Genomic DNA, 19,888 nt, shown 5'->3' on the forward strand with positions numbered 1-19,888 from the left:
TGTGGAACTGTACTTTTTCTGTTAACTATTTCTATGGAAAAGTTTGTTCTGTTCATGTGAACTGTTAGATTTGTCAATTTGTTACAAAGGTGAACAACCCCTTTAATGGTAATTTTAAGAAATGTGTTCATATATAAAAGCACAAAACAATATATATATATAGGAGAATAGCCTTTATTATGAAGTACAAGGAGAGGCCTCACCCCATCTGTAGATGCCCATGCTTCCTGGCCCTAATTTGCATATGTAAATTAGAGTTTGTATTTGGTTCAGTATTCTGACCGAACCAAAGTCAAAGAGTATCCTTAGTAACTACTACACGTATGAGGGGCCCTTCCCATAGTAGAATATAACAAACAGATATATATATATATATATATATATATATATATATATATATATATAGTAACAATGGTAACTCAGTGTATATGAGACTTATTGTTTTGAGATTGGGCTCTTGTTCAGTCTGTGATTAAAGTGACACACACACAAGTAAAAGAAACATAAGAGATTTATTGATACAGTCGCTGAGGGATCCTCCATAAAATGGCTCAATTCCAACATAACCAGATACTCTGAAGTCCAGGCACAAGTCAAAGAGCCTCCCCCCAAATGAAGCTTTATATATGTTTCCCCCACACAGCATATAAGAAGTATATACATTTTAGCAACTAACATACTATATATGGTAAAAATACATCATTACTGCACTTAACACACTATATATAGTTAAAATCACATTCCTTGAGTTGCTAAAAGCTCTAGACGCCATCTTTAAGTTGTTGCTCTATTCTCTCCATCTTCTGCTCTGTCAATCACTCATTTTCCTTACACTTATAAATACATTCGTGGGTACAGTGCACGCCCACCTAACATAAGCCCCTCCCCCCAAGGAAACAGGCTGATTAATATCTTTACTCTGAAATATGAAGTTACACAATCCCCCGATGTAGTAGTGACCCTAATAAGTGTGTGGATAATAGTCAGGCTCCTCCTAGCTGTTATATTGTACCAGTCAGCTGATAGCAGTCTCTTACTAATGTGCTTGGCTATAGTTCAACTACTACATCATAGGCGTAGCCACTCCAGAGACCTGAGACAGACTCACACACAGTCAGTATAGTAAGATATGTGCATAGTTCAACTACTACATAATAGGGGTAACAGCGTAATTCAGCTGATCTCCACATTCCATTTTACTTTCCAAATCCCACCCCTGTCCTCCTCCGACTCCTGCCCCAGCAATATTCTATCCCTCAGATTTCAATTAATTTGTCATTTATGTCTCCTTTAATTTCCACTCAGCTTGAGTATCAGCCCTGCTTCTCTCCTCCTCCCTCCCTCCCTCCAACTGAACTAATATTTAACTCAACTGAAAGTGAAAGTAGAATTCCCCTGCTGGTCTGGGTGGGGTTCTGCTTCGTTACTTGTATGGGAAAGCAGGAAAAACATGGGGTCCCTGATTGTGAAGCAGGAACTGGCTACCAGCTGGGGTCCCCCCAAACTCATCTGCTTTCTACTCATTTCTCTCTCACTGCCGACAACTGGTAAGTACTTTCTCATTCCTCCCTGTCTGACAGTCAAGCCGCATACCTCCCAACTGTCCCTTTTTCGGAGGGACAGTCCCTCTTTTGACAGCTCAACCCGCAGTCCCTCATTTGTACTGGAAAGTCCCTCTTTTCTCTGCACTGAACAGCCAGAAAAAGAAACAAAGTTTCTCACTTAATTGGCTTTTAGCAGAGAGCCCAGAACAGCCAACAGGTGCAAATAAGATACTTTGTAACAATTTTGAGACACAAAAACACAGTTTAGATAAGGAGAAATATTTTCAAACTTTCATAACCTGCCAAATTTTGTAAACCGAACATGGTAATTAGGGGGTGTGGCCATAGAAAGGGGAGTGGTCAAAAAAATTGCTGTGCTACGTGCGAATTTTTTTTTTTATCCCTCTTTTTACTTCCAAAATGTTGGGAGGTATGGTCAAGGGTTTAGGGTACAACTATATTATAGGGAATATTGTGAGCAGAGGAGCCAGGAAATGAATACAAGGGAACAAATATGGAGTGAATATTTGGCCCATACAATATAATATAAAGCACAATTTATTATTGTGTCATTTATCGTTTTAGAAAATGCTTTAGGCAAGTCCCTGTGCTGTTTTACAGACCCTGTAATGCTGATGAATGTCTAAAGCTTGTCTGGTTCATTTCTCATCTCTCATCCCCTATATCATCATCATCATCACCCCCTGAATATTCATGAATGTGTGACTTTAACTGAGTGGGAATTCATTTTCATTGCTCGTTATGTAAGTTACAGGCTCACTATTGTAAGAGACATTTTAGCTTTACTTGCCCTTTTTTTTAATTGGTTGTTAAATTTTAGTGGTTCCAAAACCTGTTCAGACAGGGTCAGTGGGGGGGGGGGCAGGAGGCCAGATATGGTGGGAATTGGGAAGGTTTATGTCGTGGTCATTAGAAACAATATATGGAAATGATTACGCTGCATTTATTTTTCTTTATTTTCAGATTGTCTGAAAGTCGTAATGAGCAACACTCCCATTAAATCGCTGAAGGACCAGGAGGTGTTTGTCCCATGTACTTTCTCGGACTTCAGCAAAGAAAAACTGGATCTGAACCTTCTTTCTGTCCACTGGATCCGGAAAACCTTAAATGGAAGTGACGAAGTTTATCTGTATGTGTCTGGGACTCACACCCCCACCCGGCCGGGATCCTACATATCAGACAGTGAGATTATAAGAGGCAATGTGGCACTTCACTTACCCCGGGTTCAGTTCACAGATGAAGGAGAATATACCTGCACTGTCTTTTATACCCCTAATAAACAATGGGGACATTCTACTCTGCAGGTGTCAGGTAAGTGTCATTGATCTACTGCCTCATAAAGTCATAATTTACAGCTTATTACAATGTTTAGTATCAATCATATCAGAAGAAATGTAATGGATGCAGCTGTGTTACATTAGAGGAAGTGGAACATCCTTATCTGGAGTCTACAGAGAAGAACTGCACAGTGTAGCGCTCCCTAAACTCAAACCCAACAGCATAATCCCATGTTACAATAAGCCACATAATACTTCCATATCAAGAAAACTGTAGCAATATCAACTCACTTGATACAATCATCTGCCCCATCTCCACAACAATGTTACAAGAAACAACCCAACAAAACAATGTACCTCCTTTTGTCGTAAATTGTGTTGTCTATCATCGTTGTCTTTGTTCTAATGGTGGCCATAGACACACAGATCCTATCGTACGAATCGAGGATTCGTACGATTTTCGGACCGTGTGTTGCATGTGCCGACATCTTTCGTCCGGCGGAGATCGTCGTTTGGTCGATCAGTCAGGTTTGATTTTGACCCGACCGATCCCGCCGGAGCCCACGGCACATCGTAATCGGATCGTTCGGCCATATGGCTGAAAAATCAGATTACCCCTGATATAGCCATGCTTGTTAATGGCATATCGGGGAAAGATCCGCTCGTTTGGCGATGTTGCCAAATGAGCGGATCTCTGCATCTATGGCCACCTTAAAGCCTGGCTTATGTAATGTTTACTCTTTAACGGGGAAGAGGAGTGCTGGCCTGGATTTAACAAAAACCATTATAAGGAAAGGGAAGGGACTACTAACAAATTGGCACACCCAGTCCTGCCCTCCTCCTGACAAATATCTATGCCACTTAGTTCCCAGCTGCTACACCCTGTATATTAGTGCCTAGAGATAAGGGCACAGGTAACTGGTGAACTTCATGCTCTTCTGCATTGGCACAAGGCATTGTCTAAGGCAGGGATCCCCAACCTTTTGAACCCGTGAGCAACATTCAGAAGTAAAAGGAGTTGAGGAGCAACACAAGCATGAAAAAATGTTCTTGGGGTGCCAAATAAGTGCTGTGATTGGCCATTTAGTAGCCCCTATGTGGACTGTCAACCAACACCGAGGCTCTGTTTGGCAGTACACCTGGTTTTTACACAACCAAAACTTGCCTCCAAGTCTGGAATTCAATAATAATCTCCTGCTTTGAGGCCACTGGGAGCAACATCCAAGGGGTCGGAGAGCAACATGTTACTCACGAGCTACTGGTTGGGGATCACTGGTCTAAGGTGTCATTACGAGGAACAGACAAAAATCCACCACTGGTAAGAGCAGAAATTAGATTTTTGAAAAGAATCCCCCTTAACATATGAGATTGCAGCAGTCAAGAAAGCAGTATGGATGCCGAAGCATCATAGTAATGCTACAATGTTACTTAAATAATTATTATTTCTGTGCAGTGCAACCAACTGGCAGTTTGCAACCTCCTGCTGGCAGTGTTCTGATTGGAACGGAGAAGAGAGTTCAATGTGAAGCCAATGGGTTTTACCCCAAAGATATAACAATTCAGTGGGTGAAACGGCTCAGTGAGACCAACTGCATCTCTCTGGATAAGGACAGTTGTACTGGAGACACATCCGGGAATGAGGATGGAACGTTCAATGCTATAAATCATCTGACAATAAGTCCATCACTGGAGGATGATGGGAGAAGGTATTTGTGTATCATTAAGCACAGATCCCTGGAGAATGAACTGAAACTCAATTTCACTCTCTCAGTAACAGGTAATTCTGATACAGACACTCACTGTATTTTATATTAAAGGGACGCCTGTTATATTATGTTGGGATTTGTAGTCCAGTAGCAGCCGAATAAAGTTTGGTTGAGCAGTGCAGAAGGGTTTAGTGACCCTTTAAGCCAATAACCAGAAATAACCAGAGATAATTGAATTTATTCATAAATAAGCTTTATTTAATTAAGTTAATGGGGACTGATGCTGTATTTTTGTGCTGCTAACCCCGTGCTCTTAAATTGTCCCTATTTTAGGCAGGATGGTCAAATTAAAACCTTTAAAATTTGGAGACCTAAGGATGGTGGGTTTGGATGCATATGAGATGTCTGGGCATTACTGGGTGTGATCATTGCAGTTTGGGGTTAAAATATCCTGGTTTAATATTTGCGTATTGGGAAATGAAAAAACCTGGAATCAGAATATTAATTCTAATGTTGAAAAAAAAATGAAAACGCTCATGAGGCTACTTAAAGGGGTTCTAAACCCAAACATAAAGATGCCCCCCCAGGTTTATTATAGAATTTGCCAATAAACCTAATTATGGAAGCAAGGAAACTCCTCAATGAGAATTCTACTGCCCGAAAACGTTATTATATATATGCAAAGGTTTCCCTTCATTTTTTTGCTCATACACCTTGTGGCACAGTTTGACCTCTCCCTATGATTTATGGCCTGGGAGCAAATCCCTGCCTCCAAATTGACATTTAGGAATAGTGAAATCTCTTGTTGTGCGTGAGAGAGTTTTCTAAGACGTCGCAACTCTTGTGGCAGTGCAATAAAAAGTGAATTGAGGGATACTGTCATGGGAAAAAAAATTTTTTTCAAAATGAATCAGTTAATAGTGCTGCTCCAGCAGAATTCTGCACTGAAATCCATTTCTCAAAAGAGCAAACAGATTTTTTTTATATTCAATTTTGAAATCTGACATGGGGCTAGACATTTTGTCAGTTTCCCAGCTGCCCCAAGTCATGTGACTTGTGCTCTGATAAACTTCAGTCACTCTTTACTGCTGTACTGCAAGTTGGACTGATATCACCCCCTCCCTTTCCTTCCCCAGAAGCCAAACAACAGAACAATGGGAAGGTAACCAGATAGCAGCTCCCTAACACAAGATAACAGCTGCCTAGTAGATCTAAGAACAACACTCAATAGTAAAATCCAGGTCCCACTGAGACACATTCAGTTACATTGAGAAGGAAAAACAGCAGCCTGCCAGAAAGCATTTCTCTCCTAAAGTGCAGGCACAAGTCACATGACTGGGGGCAGCTGGGAAATTGACAATATGTCTAGCCCCATGTCAGATTTCAAAATGGAATATAAAAAAATCTGTTTGCTCTTTTGAGAAATGGATTTCAGTGCAGAATTCTGCTGGAGCAGCACTGTGTGTTTTGAAAAAATGTTTTCCCATGACAGTATCCCTTTAAGCTCTCTAGTTGTTTCATCAGGATTTGTTAGAACAAGATCGGGTCATTCTGAATTGGGAAAAACAGTTGGATGACCAGCGAAACATCTTCAAGGACACTTATTACTATAGAAATACCATGACCTGGATGATTGAGAACCTTAACAGATTTATTTTATGTCATTTCCAGAGCCCCCCCATGAATATAAGACACTTATTGCAGCTCTGGTTGGGACATTTCTTGGAGTTTTATTTCTAGGTCTCTGTTACTTTCTCTACTGGAAATTCTTGAAGAAAGGTAAGAAAAATAAAGTCTAATCCTCCCTACAGGTGTGTGGGGTCTATAAACTGTTCCCTGAACCTGCTCAGTCTGTGGGGGGGGGGGAGACACAACTCATATTATTCTTTGTGATATTCCTGCACTAGGAATATATGATTAAGGGGGATATTTATAGTGATGGGCGAATTTGTGCCATTTCGCTTCACCGAAAAATTCGCGAAACGGCAAAAAATTAGTGAAACGGCCTGTTTTTTACGCCGGCGTCCGTTTTTTTTTGGCGCGGCGAAATATTTTTTTGACGCGAGCAAATTTTTTCAGGTAAATTTTCGCGGGCGTTTCGCGAATTTATTAATAGTAACATAGTAAGTAAGGTTGAAAAAAGACACATGTCCATCGAGTTCAACCTTTTTTTTTTTTGTTTGTTTGTTTATTAACTACCTATCTGCCAGTTGATCCAGAGGAAGGCAAAAAAACCCATCTGAAGCCTCTCCAATTTGCCTTAGAGGGGGAAAAATTCCTTCCTGACTCCAAAATGGCAATCGGACTAGTCCCTGGATCAACTTGGACTATGAGCTATTTCCCATAACCCTGTATTCCCTCACTTGCTAAACACCATCCAACCCCTTCTTATACCTATCTAATGTATCAGCCTGTACCCCTGATTCACTTCCCAGCTCTCCCTGTAACACCCCTTTCCCTCCTCTAATCTCATTGGCTCCCTCCTGTCTGCTGGGAGGAGCTACTGGTGAATAAAGCATCCGACCCTTCCTTATACCTATCTAATGTATCAGCCTGTACCACTGATTCACTTCCCAGCTCTCCCTGTAACACCCCTTTCCCTCCTCTAATCTCATTGGCTCCCTCCTGTCTGCTGGGAGGAGCTACTGGTGAATAAAGCATCCGACCCTTCCTTATACCTATCTAATGTATCAGCCTGTACAACTGATTCAGGGAGAGAATTCCACATCTTCACAGCTCTCACTGTAACAAACCCCTTCCCAATATTTAGCTGGAACCTCTTTTCTTCTAAACGAAATGGGTGACCTCGTGTCAGCTGGAAAGACCTACTGGTAAATAAAGCATTAGATTGTTATATGATCCCCTTATATATTTATACATAGTTATCATATCACCCCTTAAGCGCCTCTTCTCCAGAGTGAACATCCCCAATTTGGCCAGTCTTTCCTCATAGCTAAGATTTTCAATACCTTTTACCAGCTTAGTTGCCCTTCTCTGTCCCCTCTCTAATACAATAATGTCCTGTTTGAGTGATGGGGACCAAAACTGTAGGGCATATTCTAGATGGGGCCTTACCAGTGCTCTATACAGTGGGACCCCCTCCTCCCGTGACTCTCTGCCCCATTTAATACAAGTCAAGACCTTATTTGCCCTTGATGCTGCTGACTGGCATTACTTGCTACAGACAAGTTTATTATCTACAAGGACTCCAAGCTCCGTCTCCATTATGGATTTGCCTAGTGCAGTCCCATTAAGGGTATAAGTGGATATTGTTACATCCCAGGTGCAGGACTTTACATTTATCAACATTGAATCTCATTTGCCACTTAGCTGCCCAGATTGCCAGTTAGTCAAGATCCTGTTGCAAGTGCCACATCCTGGATGGAATTAATTGGGCTGGATAATTTTGTGTCATCTGCAAACACTGATACATTACTTACAATACCCTCCCCTAAGTCATTAATGAACAAGTTAAATAAAAGTGGACCCAATACTGAGCCCTGGGGGACCCCACTAAGAACCTTACTCCAAGTAGAGAATGTCCCATTAACAACCACCCTCTGTACCCGATCCTGTAGCCAGTTTCCTATCCATGTGCAAACGACTTCATTAAGCCCAACAGACCTTAGTTTAGAAAGCAGTCGTTTGTGGGGCACAGTATCAAACGCTTTGGCAAAATCCAAATAGATCACATCTACTGCCCCCCCACTATCCAGAATCTTACTTACCACATCATAAAATGCAATCAAATTCGTCTGACATGACCTATCCTTCATAAAGCCATGCTGATTGTTGCTCATAATGCCATTCATTAGGACAAAATTTTGAATGTGATCCCTTAACAAGCCTTCAAATAATTTGCCCACCACAGATGTCAGACTTACTGGCCTATAATTGCCAGGCTGAGATCGTAATCCCTTTTTAAATATTGGAATGACATCAGCTTTTCTCCAATCCATAGGCACCATACCAGATGACAGTGAATCTGAGAAAATCAGAAATAAGGGCTGGTCTAAAACTGAACTAAGCTCTCTTAGAACCCGGGGGTGTCTGCCATCAGGCCCTGGAGCCTTGTTCACATTAATTTGTATTAAAGCTTTTTGAATCATATCCTGAGTCAGCCACTGACTAGATTGAGCTGAGCCATTAGTGCAGTTATTAAGTGAGCCTGGGAACTCACACTCCTCTATTGTATACACTGATGAAAAGAACTGATTTAACACATTTACCTTATCTGTATCTGTTACAACCATACTGGTACCATTATTTAATGGAGCAACACTCTCAACCTGCATCTTTTTACTATTAATATATTTAAAAAACTTTTTAGGGTTAATTTTCACCTCCACCGCAATTAACTCTTCATTTCTTTTCTTAGCCTTCCGGATTGCGGATTTACAACATTTATTACAGTGTTTATATTCATTAAATGCAGCTTCTGTCCCTACAGATTTGTAGTTATTAAATGCCTTTCTCTTCTTTCCCATTAACTTCTTTACTTCTGTATTAAGCCACACAGGATGATTCTTAGAGCTTCTACGTTTAGTCCTTAAGGGAATAAATTGAGAACAGTAATGATTTAATATCATTTTAAAGGACAACCATTTCTGTTCTGTGTTTTTAGCTGAAAACCTAATGCCCCAATCAATACTCTGTAGGGCAGCCCTCAAGGCACTAAAATTAGCTTTGGCAAAATTCCTGGTTTTTGTTGCCCCAGTATATTTTTGTTTTTTGCACCAGACATTAAAAGATATAACATTATGGTCACTATTACCCAGGGGTTCAATGACTTGCACATTTGCTATAAGTTCTGGCTCATTAGAGATCACTAGATCCAGAATAGCATTTTTTCTGGTTGGCTCCTCAACAACCTGTGCTAAAAAATTGTCATGTAACAGTTTATAAACTTGTTCCCATTAACTGATCTGGCAGTACCGTTGCTCCAGTCAATATCTGGGTAATTAAAATCCCCCATTATTCGCCGCGAATTCGCGCCTGGCGAATAAATTCGACCTTCACTAGTTATTTATCATAGGTCAAATTTCAAATTGATGTGAATTTTTTTACGCTAATAAATTTGAATGTACTCGCACTGGCATGCGAGTTTATTTATGAAAAATTAGCGAATACGATCAAATAGGAACAACCCAAAAATTTGATCCATATTCTAATCGAATACGAACAAAACTCAAATAGAATTTTCCTCCAAAAAAAACCTTGAATGTCAGGAAAGGAATTAACATCTTCAACTGGGTCAACGGACTGTACATGAATTCGGCAGGTTTTAAGTATTGAATTATCGAATTAGAACTGTACATTCAAACTGGTGCTTTTAAATTCGAATTTGTAAATTTAGACACACAAAAAAATTTGAATTTACTGTTCGAACCTGAATAAATCTGCCCATTAAATGTTGGGTTATGAGCCTTGATACACCTTGTTTGTGGTCGAATAATGAAGCTCAATGCCTCCTGGGACTTTATAAGGTATAGCTGGAACTACTATGTTCATGAGTATTGATTCTGTCACTGATATGGATGATAATGTTTTATACACTTTATTATAATTCTGTTCAGTTCATTCACATTCTCGCTGTTTACCTGAAGGAGGCGATCTGAGCATGCTCAGTGTATTGGGGTTAGGGCAGCTCCAAACCCAAATGCAGTTGAGACTGAAGTGCAAATTATTTGGATATAAAAGATATAAACAAAGAGTTACTCAATCCTCTGTTTATTTGTTACAGAGCCCCCCAAACTCTCTCCCATTACGGGAGCAGAAGATTTGGTGCATATGAACAAGGCGACTCTGTCCTGCCTGATCTCCGAGTTCCGACCCAAACCCATCAGAATTACATTGTGTTTGCAAAGAAATGGGGGAGAAGAGATGGAAATTGACTCCTGGGATTCGGGGACACAAACGGTTCAGAGTGCAAAGAGAGGGAAACAATCTGAGGCTATTGTGTTAGAAGAGCGAGAAGGGTTATTGATAAATGGGGAGGCTAATCTGCCCCCAGCACAGAGACCTCTGCAAGTGGAAATGGTTATTGTAATAACAACAAGTAAATTCCTAATATCCAGCTGTCAGTGCACAATCCATATAACTCCAGACATAGAGGAAGATGATGGAGCAGAACTGACTGTGAGGGTCACTCACTCTGCCCTGAGACTCCCAGATTCTGTGTCCTGTCCTCTGAAGGTGAATGGAGGTGAGTCGGTTTTTTTCTCATTTATTTTTTTAAAGGCTAGAGTGACAGTTGTTGGTCCAAACAACAATATTAAATTACAATAATGTAATTTTCCTTAAGTCAAAAATACATGTCCATAGGAATCCAGTGTACATGTGGAGAAGCATCACCTTTGCTTGTTTCCATCTCCTCCAAGGCAGAACTGCCACTGGGGAATCCATAGTAAGACTGACACAGGGATCCTTAGATGTTATGTCATCTTTACTCTCACCTTGCTCTTCTGGAACATTATCCCCTTGAATTTCATTTGTATAGGGAATTATCAGAATTAAATGACAACTCCTGGACATTATTTGCAGGATTTTCATGATGACCCACCACCTGATGGGTTACTGACATCTGCTCACCTTAAACAAAATCAATATAGCTGAGACCATCTTGGACCTTCATCTGACTCCAATCTTATTAGATTCCCCAACTGCTATAGATGCAACTTTTTCAGTTTTTCTTCAGAAAATATTTCAGTCTGTTGTCCACTGGCCACATTTCTCCAACATCTGTTGGAAGGAGTTCTCACCAGTCTGAGGACAATGTTCAGAAGGCATATTTGTACTCTACTCATCTGGAAGTTTAGCTACTACACTTGAAGAAGGCTTAGGCTATTCCAAACATTGATTAAAATGATAAGTGCTACTAGCACAAAGGTGCCTTACTCTGTAACTTGTAGAACAGCACTTTTTGCCACAAGATGTGGCCTCCAGCCAAACTCCAAATTCCATAAATCGCCTTGGATGTTCTGTGATGAGAAGAAGGGAGATAACAGAAGTGTGCAAGGCATTGTGGGCACTGGATTATTGACTGATTTCTACTACATTGTTTCTGTTTCTTTCCTTATGCAAAAAGAACCGTTTTTGGTTGACGTTACCCTTTAAAGGTTATTAAATGAAAATCATTCTATGTTATGGTATATGATACGGTATCGATAACAGCAGTTTTTTTTTTCATTTCCCAGTAAAACCCAAATTATCTGAGATCGTATCTCCTCCCTGTATTATCCGTGGGGAACCTCTGTATCTAATCTGTGATATCAATGGCTTCAAGCCAAAGCCGCTCTCTATTACTTGGCTGAAATTGGATTTCAATGGTCGGGAAACAGAACTTCTCTGCTGGAATCGTGGCACAACCAGTGAGTCTGAATATTCCCATCAGTTATGTGAGACCAACAATGAAGACCAATCGAACAGCTTTCTGAGTATTCTGACAATGAAGCCAACTTTGCAGGACCATAAAGCAACATTTATCTGCAGAACTCACCATTATGCAACGGAATCCCGGGCAGAGAAAAATATGCAAATGTTGGTTTCAGGTAAGTGGTGGTAAAGTAGTAGAAATTAATATACATTAGTGATTGTGAGTGAGTGATGCAACCAAAAAGGAGAAACTCAAACTATGTGCGGTGGATACAGCTACAATTGGGCGTATCAGTTGACACTAACCCATATCCCGGTCTTTATAACTAAGAACAGTTTGCATTTTGGCAGCTTTCTCCAACATTTAGTATTTTCTGTATTTGCCCAACTGTACCATGATATTTATTGTGCTATTTCTTCTTTCCTGTCTTTGTCTCCTCTCTAGTAGACATCAAGGTTATACAGTAAGTTATTTACATGGATTTGTAACTGTTAAGCATGTTCCACCATTGTAAATCTCCCATTCCTTTAAAGTGCACCCCACTTTTGTAATATGTCAGTTTTCCGATGGACATTGTTGCTAAACCATGTTAGTTTACCTACAAGTTCCCATTGGTCCTTCTCTATCAAAGAACTTAAATTCCATTAAGTGTATCAGGTCCACCATCAGGGGAAGAGAGAAGTGAGGCCTGGCAGATGCCCAGTCCCAGTGGGAGACCTAGACAGTTGCATGCTTCCCTGGAAGGCAGTGGGCTAAGAATTTAGGGGAGCAAGTACAGTGGACCCCACTGAACTCATTTATGTATGATTTTACTTTTGTTGACATTGAATTTCAGCTGCATGTGGCTGTTGCATAGTGATCAGTGCAAATTGGAATTCTTTGTAGTCAATGCAAAAAAATCATTAACCTTTTTGTTTTACTGTGTTTAGTTGTCCCAACTATGGATCCCATAAACAGGAATCATCCAATTCTATTTGTAAACGAAACTATGGAATTCTTCTGCAAAATCCATTCCTTCCACCCAGAAACCTTGGAAGTTGACTGGTATAGGGACGATGAGCACTTGTCATCACACAATGGTCCAGCACTCCCTGATAACAATGGGTTGTTCTATTGTTCCAGCCGTATAACCTACACCCCTTGTGTGAGGGACATTGGCAAGAAGTTCAGGTGTGAGGTCTCTCATCAGAGTCTGCAAAATCCTAAGTGTGTTTTCTGGAAATTGAAATATCTGAGTAAGTAGAACCTGATCCCATTTATATTATGAGTTTGTTTGGTCTATCTGGAACTAATCTCCACATTATTTACATTCCAATGGCTTGTACAATGGAAAAAAAAAACCATAGGAGAAAAATGTTTTTTTTTAAAACCATGAGCCTTCATCAGAGGTCACTCTCTCATCTCCTGAAAAGCATGCCACTGAACCCCCATACTGCTGCCTTACCATACTTATGAAATAAAAGCGGAGTTGGCCAATGCCTTCTTGATGTCTTTATCCCAGGAGCAACTGCAATTGAAATTAGGTCTGGGTTGAATTCGACCTCATGTGCTCCTGGAGTGAGAGCTCTTAGAAGAAGACTTCAAGTAGAATGTGATGGTGACCACCACGCCTTTTTACTTTATTTAGGCCTTTGGGTTTTTAAAAGGCTTCTGCTGTCCTTCATCAAGACATTGAAGAAATGGAGTTTCCCTTATCTCAGTTTCCCTTATCTCTATCTGCTTTATAACGTGATCCAGTTCCTACAATCCCATAACCCACTTCCTGGTGTTTCTGCTTCTATTACAGTAAGTGAGCCGAGTGTAAGTGCCATAAAGTGTGACCCTGAGGTTCCTGAGTGCAACCAACCTGCAACATTATCCTGTACTATAGAGAAATTATACCCTGAAAAGTGCACCATCCAGTGGTATCAGAGGCAGAAAATCATTGAATCAACTACAAACGTCATTAAGAAAGACCCAGAATCAGAACTTTATACAAAAAACACAGAAATGCAGTTCATTCCCACTATGAGCCACCATGGGGTGGAATTCCACGTGGACATAACTCATAAAAAAAAGACTATTAAGAGGTCATTTACCATGAAACTGAAAGGTAAATTCTATATATTCTCTTCCCATAGGGGGCACTGTTGATGAAGGAGCCCCTCTGTATCAAGTTTCCTGTCTATTGTTGTTGGGTCATCACCAGATAGAGTTGTCTCCTCACTGATTTAAAACTGAACCCTTAAAATTCAAATGCTACATAACAATCTCTTCTTCCCAACCATTTTCTCCTCTCTGATTGTGCCCCCTGCCTATTTCCCCAGGAGCTTGCACCTCTGTAGTCTTACCCTAGTTAGACTTTGCATGTTCCTGCTCTTGGATAATAAGAAGAGAGGACCTTGAGAGGACTTTCATTTACAAAGTAGAGCCCATTATTAGGACAAAGTATTTGCAAATTAGCACCAGGTCTGGTAACTAAAAGAAACCAATCAGCTCTTTGTTTCCAAAGAGATGTCCAATAAAAACGACTGCTGGTTGATTTATATGGGTTACTAGACCTTGTGCAAATGTTATTACATAATCCCCCAGACCAGAATTGTCTCCATACTAATAAAATTGATCTGATCCTTAATGATTCCATTTCAGATCTGCCTGATGTTACAGAAGTGACTTACAATAAGGAGGAGAACAAACCCGGGAAGCCTGTGACTCTTACCTGCCAGCTGATTGGCTGTAATGCCCAACACTTCACAGCTCAATGGCAAGTGGGAGGAGCTCCGATAGAGAAGGAAATGAGAGCAGAAACCCAAACAGGACCGGATTCCGTCTCCTTTCTCCTCACATTGATGCCTACGGCAGAGCATTATGGGAAATTATTCACCTGCCTCCTTAGGTACAAGGATCTACCTCAACCGATTAAGAAATCGATATATCTAGAGCAGCCGCTGGGTAAGTGTTCACTCATTTATGGAATATTATAAAAGCAAAATAATTGCAAAGGCAAATTTCTTAACTGTTCCTATTAAGGTCACAATTAGCATCTCCAAGGACCCCTGGTCACTTCAATTGCCTTTTATATTGAGGCTCAATTACAACACTGCTGTCTGGATATCGTTCAAATACCCTGTGATTACCTTTCTGAGCTTCGGGGCAGACATTTTGGCTCTTATAGTCACCAGAAGCAGCTTTTTGCCACCCCTGGTAACTTGTGGGACAAGTTTTTTTAACTTGCTTCATGGCAGCAACACCCCTGTCCAGCACTTTAGCAGCATTAATAGATTTGTGTAGATTAAGATGCCCCCACTCCATGTTTGCCCTAAGGCAATTCTCTTCTATATACATCCTTTGCCCTTTTCATGATGAAGCCCGTTGGGTTGCTTGGTGTTAACACCTCCCAAAATATATTATTCAGCCATATGTTGTTGATACTGTTGGCCATCACAAGGAAACTTGAAAGATCTGCCTTCTTCTAGTTCTGACTCATGAACACTCATTGTCATGTTGACCTGCTTCCATGATGTAGATGTTTACATCCAGTCTTTCTCCTGACTCTCTCTCTCCATAGATATCCAGAATTAGTGGGAATATCATGGTAAAACAAAGAGAGAACTCAAGGAACCAAGAGGGGCACCAAGAATTTCCTGGATAAGAGGCTGTTAATGAGCCATTTCCTATTTGTAAGGCAAATCCTGAACTAAGAATTGGGCTACTTAGTCATGGGCCATGGCATAAGAGAAACCCTTATCAGACACTGGATTTACGGAGCATCTCTTCCTATTACTTGTTTGGCGTGTGGGCCTTCATCTACTGGTCTCCATAAAAGATCATCACATGTAGTTTGAAACCTCTGCCAAGGGAACATTTCCTTGAGGTCTCATTTTAAAGGGAGATTTTAAAGGGATCTCAGAGGCATTGAATGTTCCGGTTATTTGCTGATGACTGAGTGAAGGGAAAACATTCAGTAAAGTAGAACTCCGCCATATTTCTTGGCAGCTTGAGCTCTTCTAGGTTCTGTTTAACTTGAGTCGCCATTAAAAAGAAGGGCATCTGGTAGAGATTTTCGGTTTTTGAGGGAAGGGAAACAATTCCTAGTTAATACAACAATATATTGGGGTCACTGTGGCTCTTTCTCATTGGGACCCTGCACATGTAACCCATGGTGCCAGTGGGTGTTTGTGGGGTTCCTGTAGATATAAAATAGATATTCTGTATAGATATGTCAGTATTACTGTATTTTATCTGCTGCCGTTTGTGTTCTGAAAACTCCCAGCAGGGAAATGGCAGACATTTTAAAAGCTACATTTACACTACCCAGGAGGAAGCAGAGACAACCTGGACCAATAGTAAAAGCTGGGGGTTTCTGTTATCAAGGCTGTGATTGGCTGAGACTGGATGATGAAGCAGGACGATGAATGTTTGGGAGATGCTGTGTTTTTGGGATGGAATATTCATACATCAAATAGACTCGACAAAATCACACACTAGAAGGCTGATTTCTTTTCACAAGGACAACTACACAAATGGACACACACTGATTGTAGGTATTGGCACCCATACACAATCCTACAACACAGTAACAGGCGCCAATGCACCCCTTCTCCCTGCCAGTGATTAAGCTTCTGGAGTTGGGGTCCAAGCTCAGGGGGGTCATGCTGGGAATTGGGGTCCAAGCTCAGGGGGGTCATGCTGGGAATTGGGGTCCAAGCTCAGGGGGTCGTGCTGGGAAACTGTACAAATGTGATTGAAGTCAGACTCACGGGAGTGATAGTAAAGTATCTACTGTATGTATTGTGTGAGCTGCAGATACACATTCTATTTGTGTGAGTGTAAGAGTTTCAATGACACACACCCTCTGTATCACACAATATACTGTATATGTGCCCTGGGGGGTCATGTTGTGCCCAATGGATCCCTAAATGAAAAAAACTAGTGTTATAGAAGACCCCACATCTTTCTAAAATGACTAAATTCGATGTGACTGAGCAAAGCAGATGTGTATTAACTGCGAATTAACCCTTCAATATTGCTGTGATCTAAACACACACTTACACTTACACACCAGTCTCTCGTCCAATCGTGTTGCACCTTTCCTCACCCAAAGGAAACACCGCTCTCCTGCACTTTAGGGATATGAATGGTTTACACCAAAACAACCAACTTCTGCTCACTGTGTGTTATTAAAAGTATTTATTTTCTCTACTAATGAATATGTTGAATTGAAATATATATTTTTGTGCATTTTATTAAACTTTTTTACCAAAATAAGGCAGTTTTAAGGGTAGTTTTGTAACGTCACTTAACATCTTTGTGTTACTGGCCAATAAAAATCACGTGAAACCTGCCCATATTAAGTATCATTGTCATTTATTTATATTTGAATCCTATTGTTTGTGTGTGAGAGAATCTTTGTGTAGCTAAAGGGGTTACACTCGATCTGGGGCTATAGGGGATCAATGAAATGATTTATTTACAGCAGAAATGTCGATATCCCAAGTAATTTTGACTCTGCCGGACAACACAACAGAAGTCAGGGCAGGCAGCGAGGTTCAGAAATCAGGAACAAGCAGGGGTCATACATGGGGGTCAGCGATAGGTTTACAATAAGTAGAATAAGTTGGCTTCAGGCAAAAACCACGATAACCAGGCACAGAATAGAGAGTAAAATTGGTTTAAATACCTGACCTCAGCATTGGGACGTCTGCATCAAGACTCCAACGTCATGACGCCCTGCGCCGTAAACAGGCCGAGCTCCTTGCTGTGCGCATCTGCGTGACGTCATCCCTGCAGGACGGAGCTGCGCCGCGGATCAGTAAGTATTCTTACACAAGAGGGCAGTTACAGGGGAGAAAAGGCAAATGTCATAGATGGGCTCTTTGCACTGAACAGTAAAATCTGGCAAGATCTATTACACATAAAACCATGTTGGCACAAACTCATAGTATTATGATTTGCAATGAAGTCCAGTATCTTATCCCTTATTTCCCCTTTTGAAAAGCTTTCCTACCGCTGATGTCAGACTAACTGGCATATAGTTCTGAGGCTGAGAACGGGATCCCTTTTTCAACCACATTAGCAAATGGCCAGTCTTTCGGCACCATGCCAGACCTTAATGAATCCTGAACAGTTAAGTAAGAGGTTTGGATTTTCCCTAGGAACACAAGTGACTAAATCCAACCTTGTATGTAGTAGTATTGACCCCAGAGCCTGATGAAGTGGCACCTGTCTACTCAGTAGAAAGTGACTGTTGAAACTCTGCCTTTCTGTGCCAATGAGTGATAGGTAGGTTAGTAGAAGCCATATGGAAAAGGGATGTGTGGTGTTCATGCAAATGACCTGTAGATGTCACTGTGCTCATACTTATACTGTGTATACTTCCTGGTCAGCTTAAAAGAGAAAGCTTACTGTTGTGTAATGCCTGCATGACTCTGCTAATAAAGCACTGTTATACTCTACTCATCCACGGCTACCAAAACATAACAAATGGGGACAAGGATGTCTCTTCTACCTCTGCAGCAGGCTGCACCTTTTCTTCCAAACCCTGGTGAGCCTACCATACCTTTTACTACTTGGATCCATTACTATTACTTTTATTTGCTGAAGGAATGTAATATGAATAATTTTGAATATACTGTTATGCCCAGTTAAAGGGAAACTTGATTAACTACTGGCACAAAACAACTAAAGGCAACCAGACAACCCTTGTTGAGAGTTGCTGTTACCTGTTCCCTGCAGCTTGGGTATTAATAATGGGGCTGAAATTGATGTTTCTGAGAAAATGAGACCATCAGTTTCCTGTAAGTCAGGGTATAACTTGTTGCAGGAAACTGACCCTTTGCGTGAAAATATAGTGAGGCAGGTTTGAAAAACCTCTGTGTACAGCACCACAAACCTGATTTAGTGCAGATCTGAGTGGCAATACAATAAAGAAACCTTATTCTATGCTAATGGTGACATCTCCACCAATGAATCACTCATTCCCCCTCTCTTGGTAGGGAATCCCATAACCTGACTGTCCTTACAGTAAAGAACCCCTTCCTATGCTGATGGTGAGATCTCCTTTCCTCCCCACCAATGAATCACTCATTCCCCTCTCTTGGTAGGGAATCCCACAACCTGACTGTCCTTACAGTAAAGAACCCCTTCCTATGCTGATGGTGAGATCTCCTTTCCTCCCCACCAATGAATCACTCATTCCCCCTCTGTTGGTAGGGAATCCCATAACCTGACTGTCCTTACAGTAAAGATCCCCTTCCTATGCTGATGGTGAGATCTCCTTTCCTCCCCACCAATGAATCACTCATTCCCCCTCTCTTGGTAGGGAATCCCATAACCTGACTGTCCTTACAGTAAAGAACCCCTTCCTATGCTGATGGTGAGATCTCCTTTCCTCCCCACCAATGAATCACTCATTCCCCCTCTCTTGATAGTCAATCACATAACCTGACTGCCCTTACAGTAAAGAACCCCTTCCTATGCTGATGGTGAGATCTCCTTTCCTCCCCACCAATGAATCACTCATTCCCCCTCTCTTGGTAGGGAATCCCATAACCTGACTGTCCTTACAGTAAAGAACCCCTTCCTATGCTGATGGTGAGATCTCCTTTCCTCCCCACCAATGAATCACTCATTCCCCCCCTCTCTTGGTAGGGAATCCCATAACCTGACTGCCCTTACAGTAAAGAACCCCTTCCTATGCTGATGGTGAGATCTCCTTTCCTCCCCACCAATGAATCACTCATTCCCCCTCTCTTGGTAGGGAATCCCATAACCTGACTGTCCTTACAGTAAAGAACCCCTTCCTATGCTGATGATGAGATCTCCTTTCCTCCCCACCAATGAATCACTAATTCCCCCTCTCTTGGTAGGGAATCCCATAACCTGACTGTCCTTACAGTAAAGAATCCCTTCCTATGCTGATGGTGAGATCTCCTTTCTTCCCACCAATGAATCACTCATTCCCCTCTCTTGGTAGGGAATCCCATA

The 19,888-nt window shown here is 41.2% G+C and overlaps 1 protein-coding gene across 2 annotated transcripts; it reads left to right on the top strand.

Moving 5' to 3' along the window:
• Positions 1 to 1,379: 1,379 nt before the first annotated feature.
• Positions 1,380 to 17,236, top strand: LOC108713706. Of its 2 annotated transcripts, XM_041589650.1 has the most exons (11): positions 1,460 to 1,547; positions 2,166 to 2,308; positions 2,529 to 2,876; positions 4,296 to 4,619; positions 6,220 to 6,327; positions 10,292 to 10,753; positions 11,745 to 12,098; positions 12,853 to 13,158; positions 13,710 to 14,015; positions 14,552 to 14,854; positions 15,471 to 17,236. In XM_041589650.1, exons 3-11 carry the CDS (start codon positions 2,546 to 2,548, stop codon positions 15,482 to 15,484), a joined length of 2,508 nt encoding a protein of 835 aa, XP_041445584.1. In that variant the 5' UTR covers positions 1,460 to 1,547; positions 2,166 to 2,308; positions 2,529 to 2,545; the 3' UTR covers positions 15,485 to 17,236. The 2 variants fall into 2 exon arrangements, with proteins under 2 accessions (XP_041445583.1, XP_041445584.1); XM_041589649.1 differs by lacking the exon at positions 2,166 to 2,308 and having other exon boundaries at positions 1,380 to 1,547.
• Positions 17,237 to 19,888: the final 2,652 nt, after the last annotated feature.

Source organism: Xenopus laevis, chromosome 4L (assembly GCF_017654675.1).
Source record: "Xenopus laevis strain J_2021 chromosome 4L, Xenopus_laevis_v10.1, whole genome shotgun sequence".
Taxonomy (NCBI): Eukaryota; Metazoa; Chordata; class Amphibia; order Anura; family Pipidae; genus Xenopus; species Xenopus laevis.

What these genes read in the sequence shown, in the direction of transcription:
- LOC108713706 (XM_041589649.1), top strand. Translation starts at nt 1,451, where the DNA reads ATGGGGTCCCTGATTGTGAAGCAGGAACTGGCTACCAGCTGGGGTCCC. An exon ending in TTCTACTCTGCAGGTGTCAG is followed by an intron (nt 2,877 to 4,295) that starts GTAAGTGTCATT and finishes ATTTCTGTGCAG; the next exon opens with TGCAACCAACTGGCAGTTTG. An exon ending in CTGGAAATTCTTGAAGAAAG is followed by an intron (nt 6,328 to 10,291) that starts GTAAGAAAAATA and finishes TATTTGTTACAG; the next exon opens with AGCCCCCCAAACTCTCTCCC.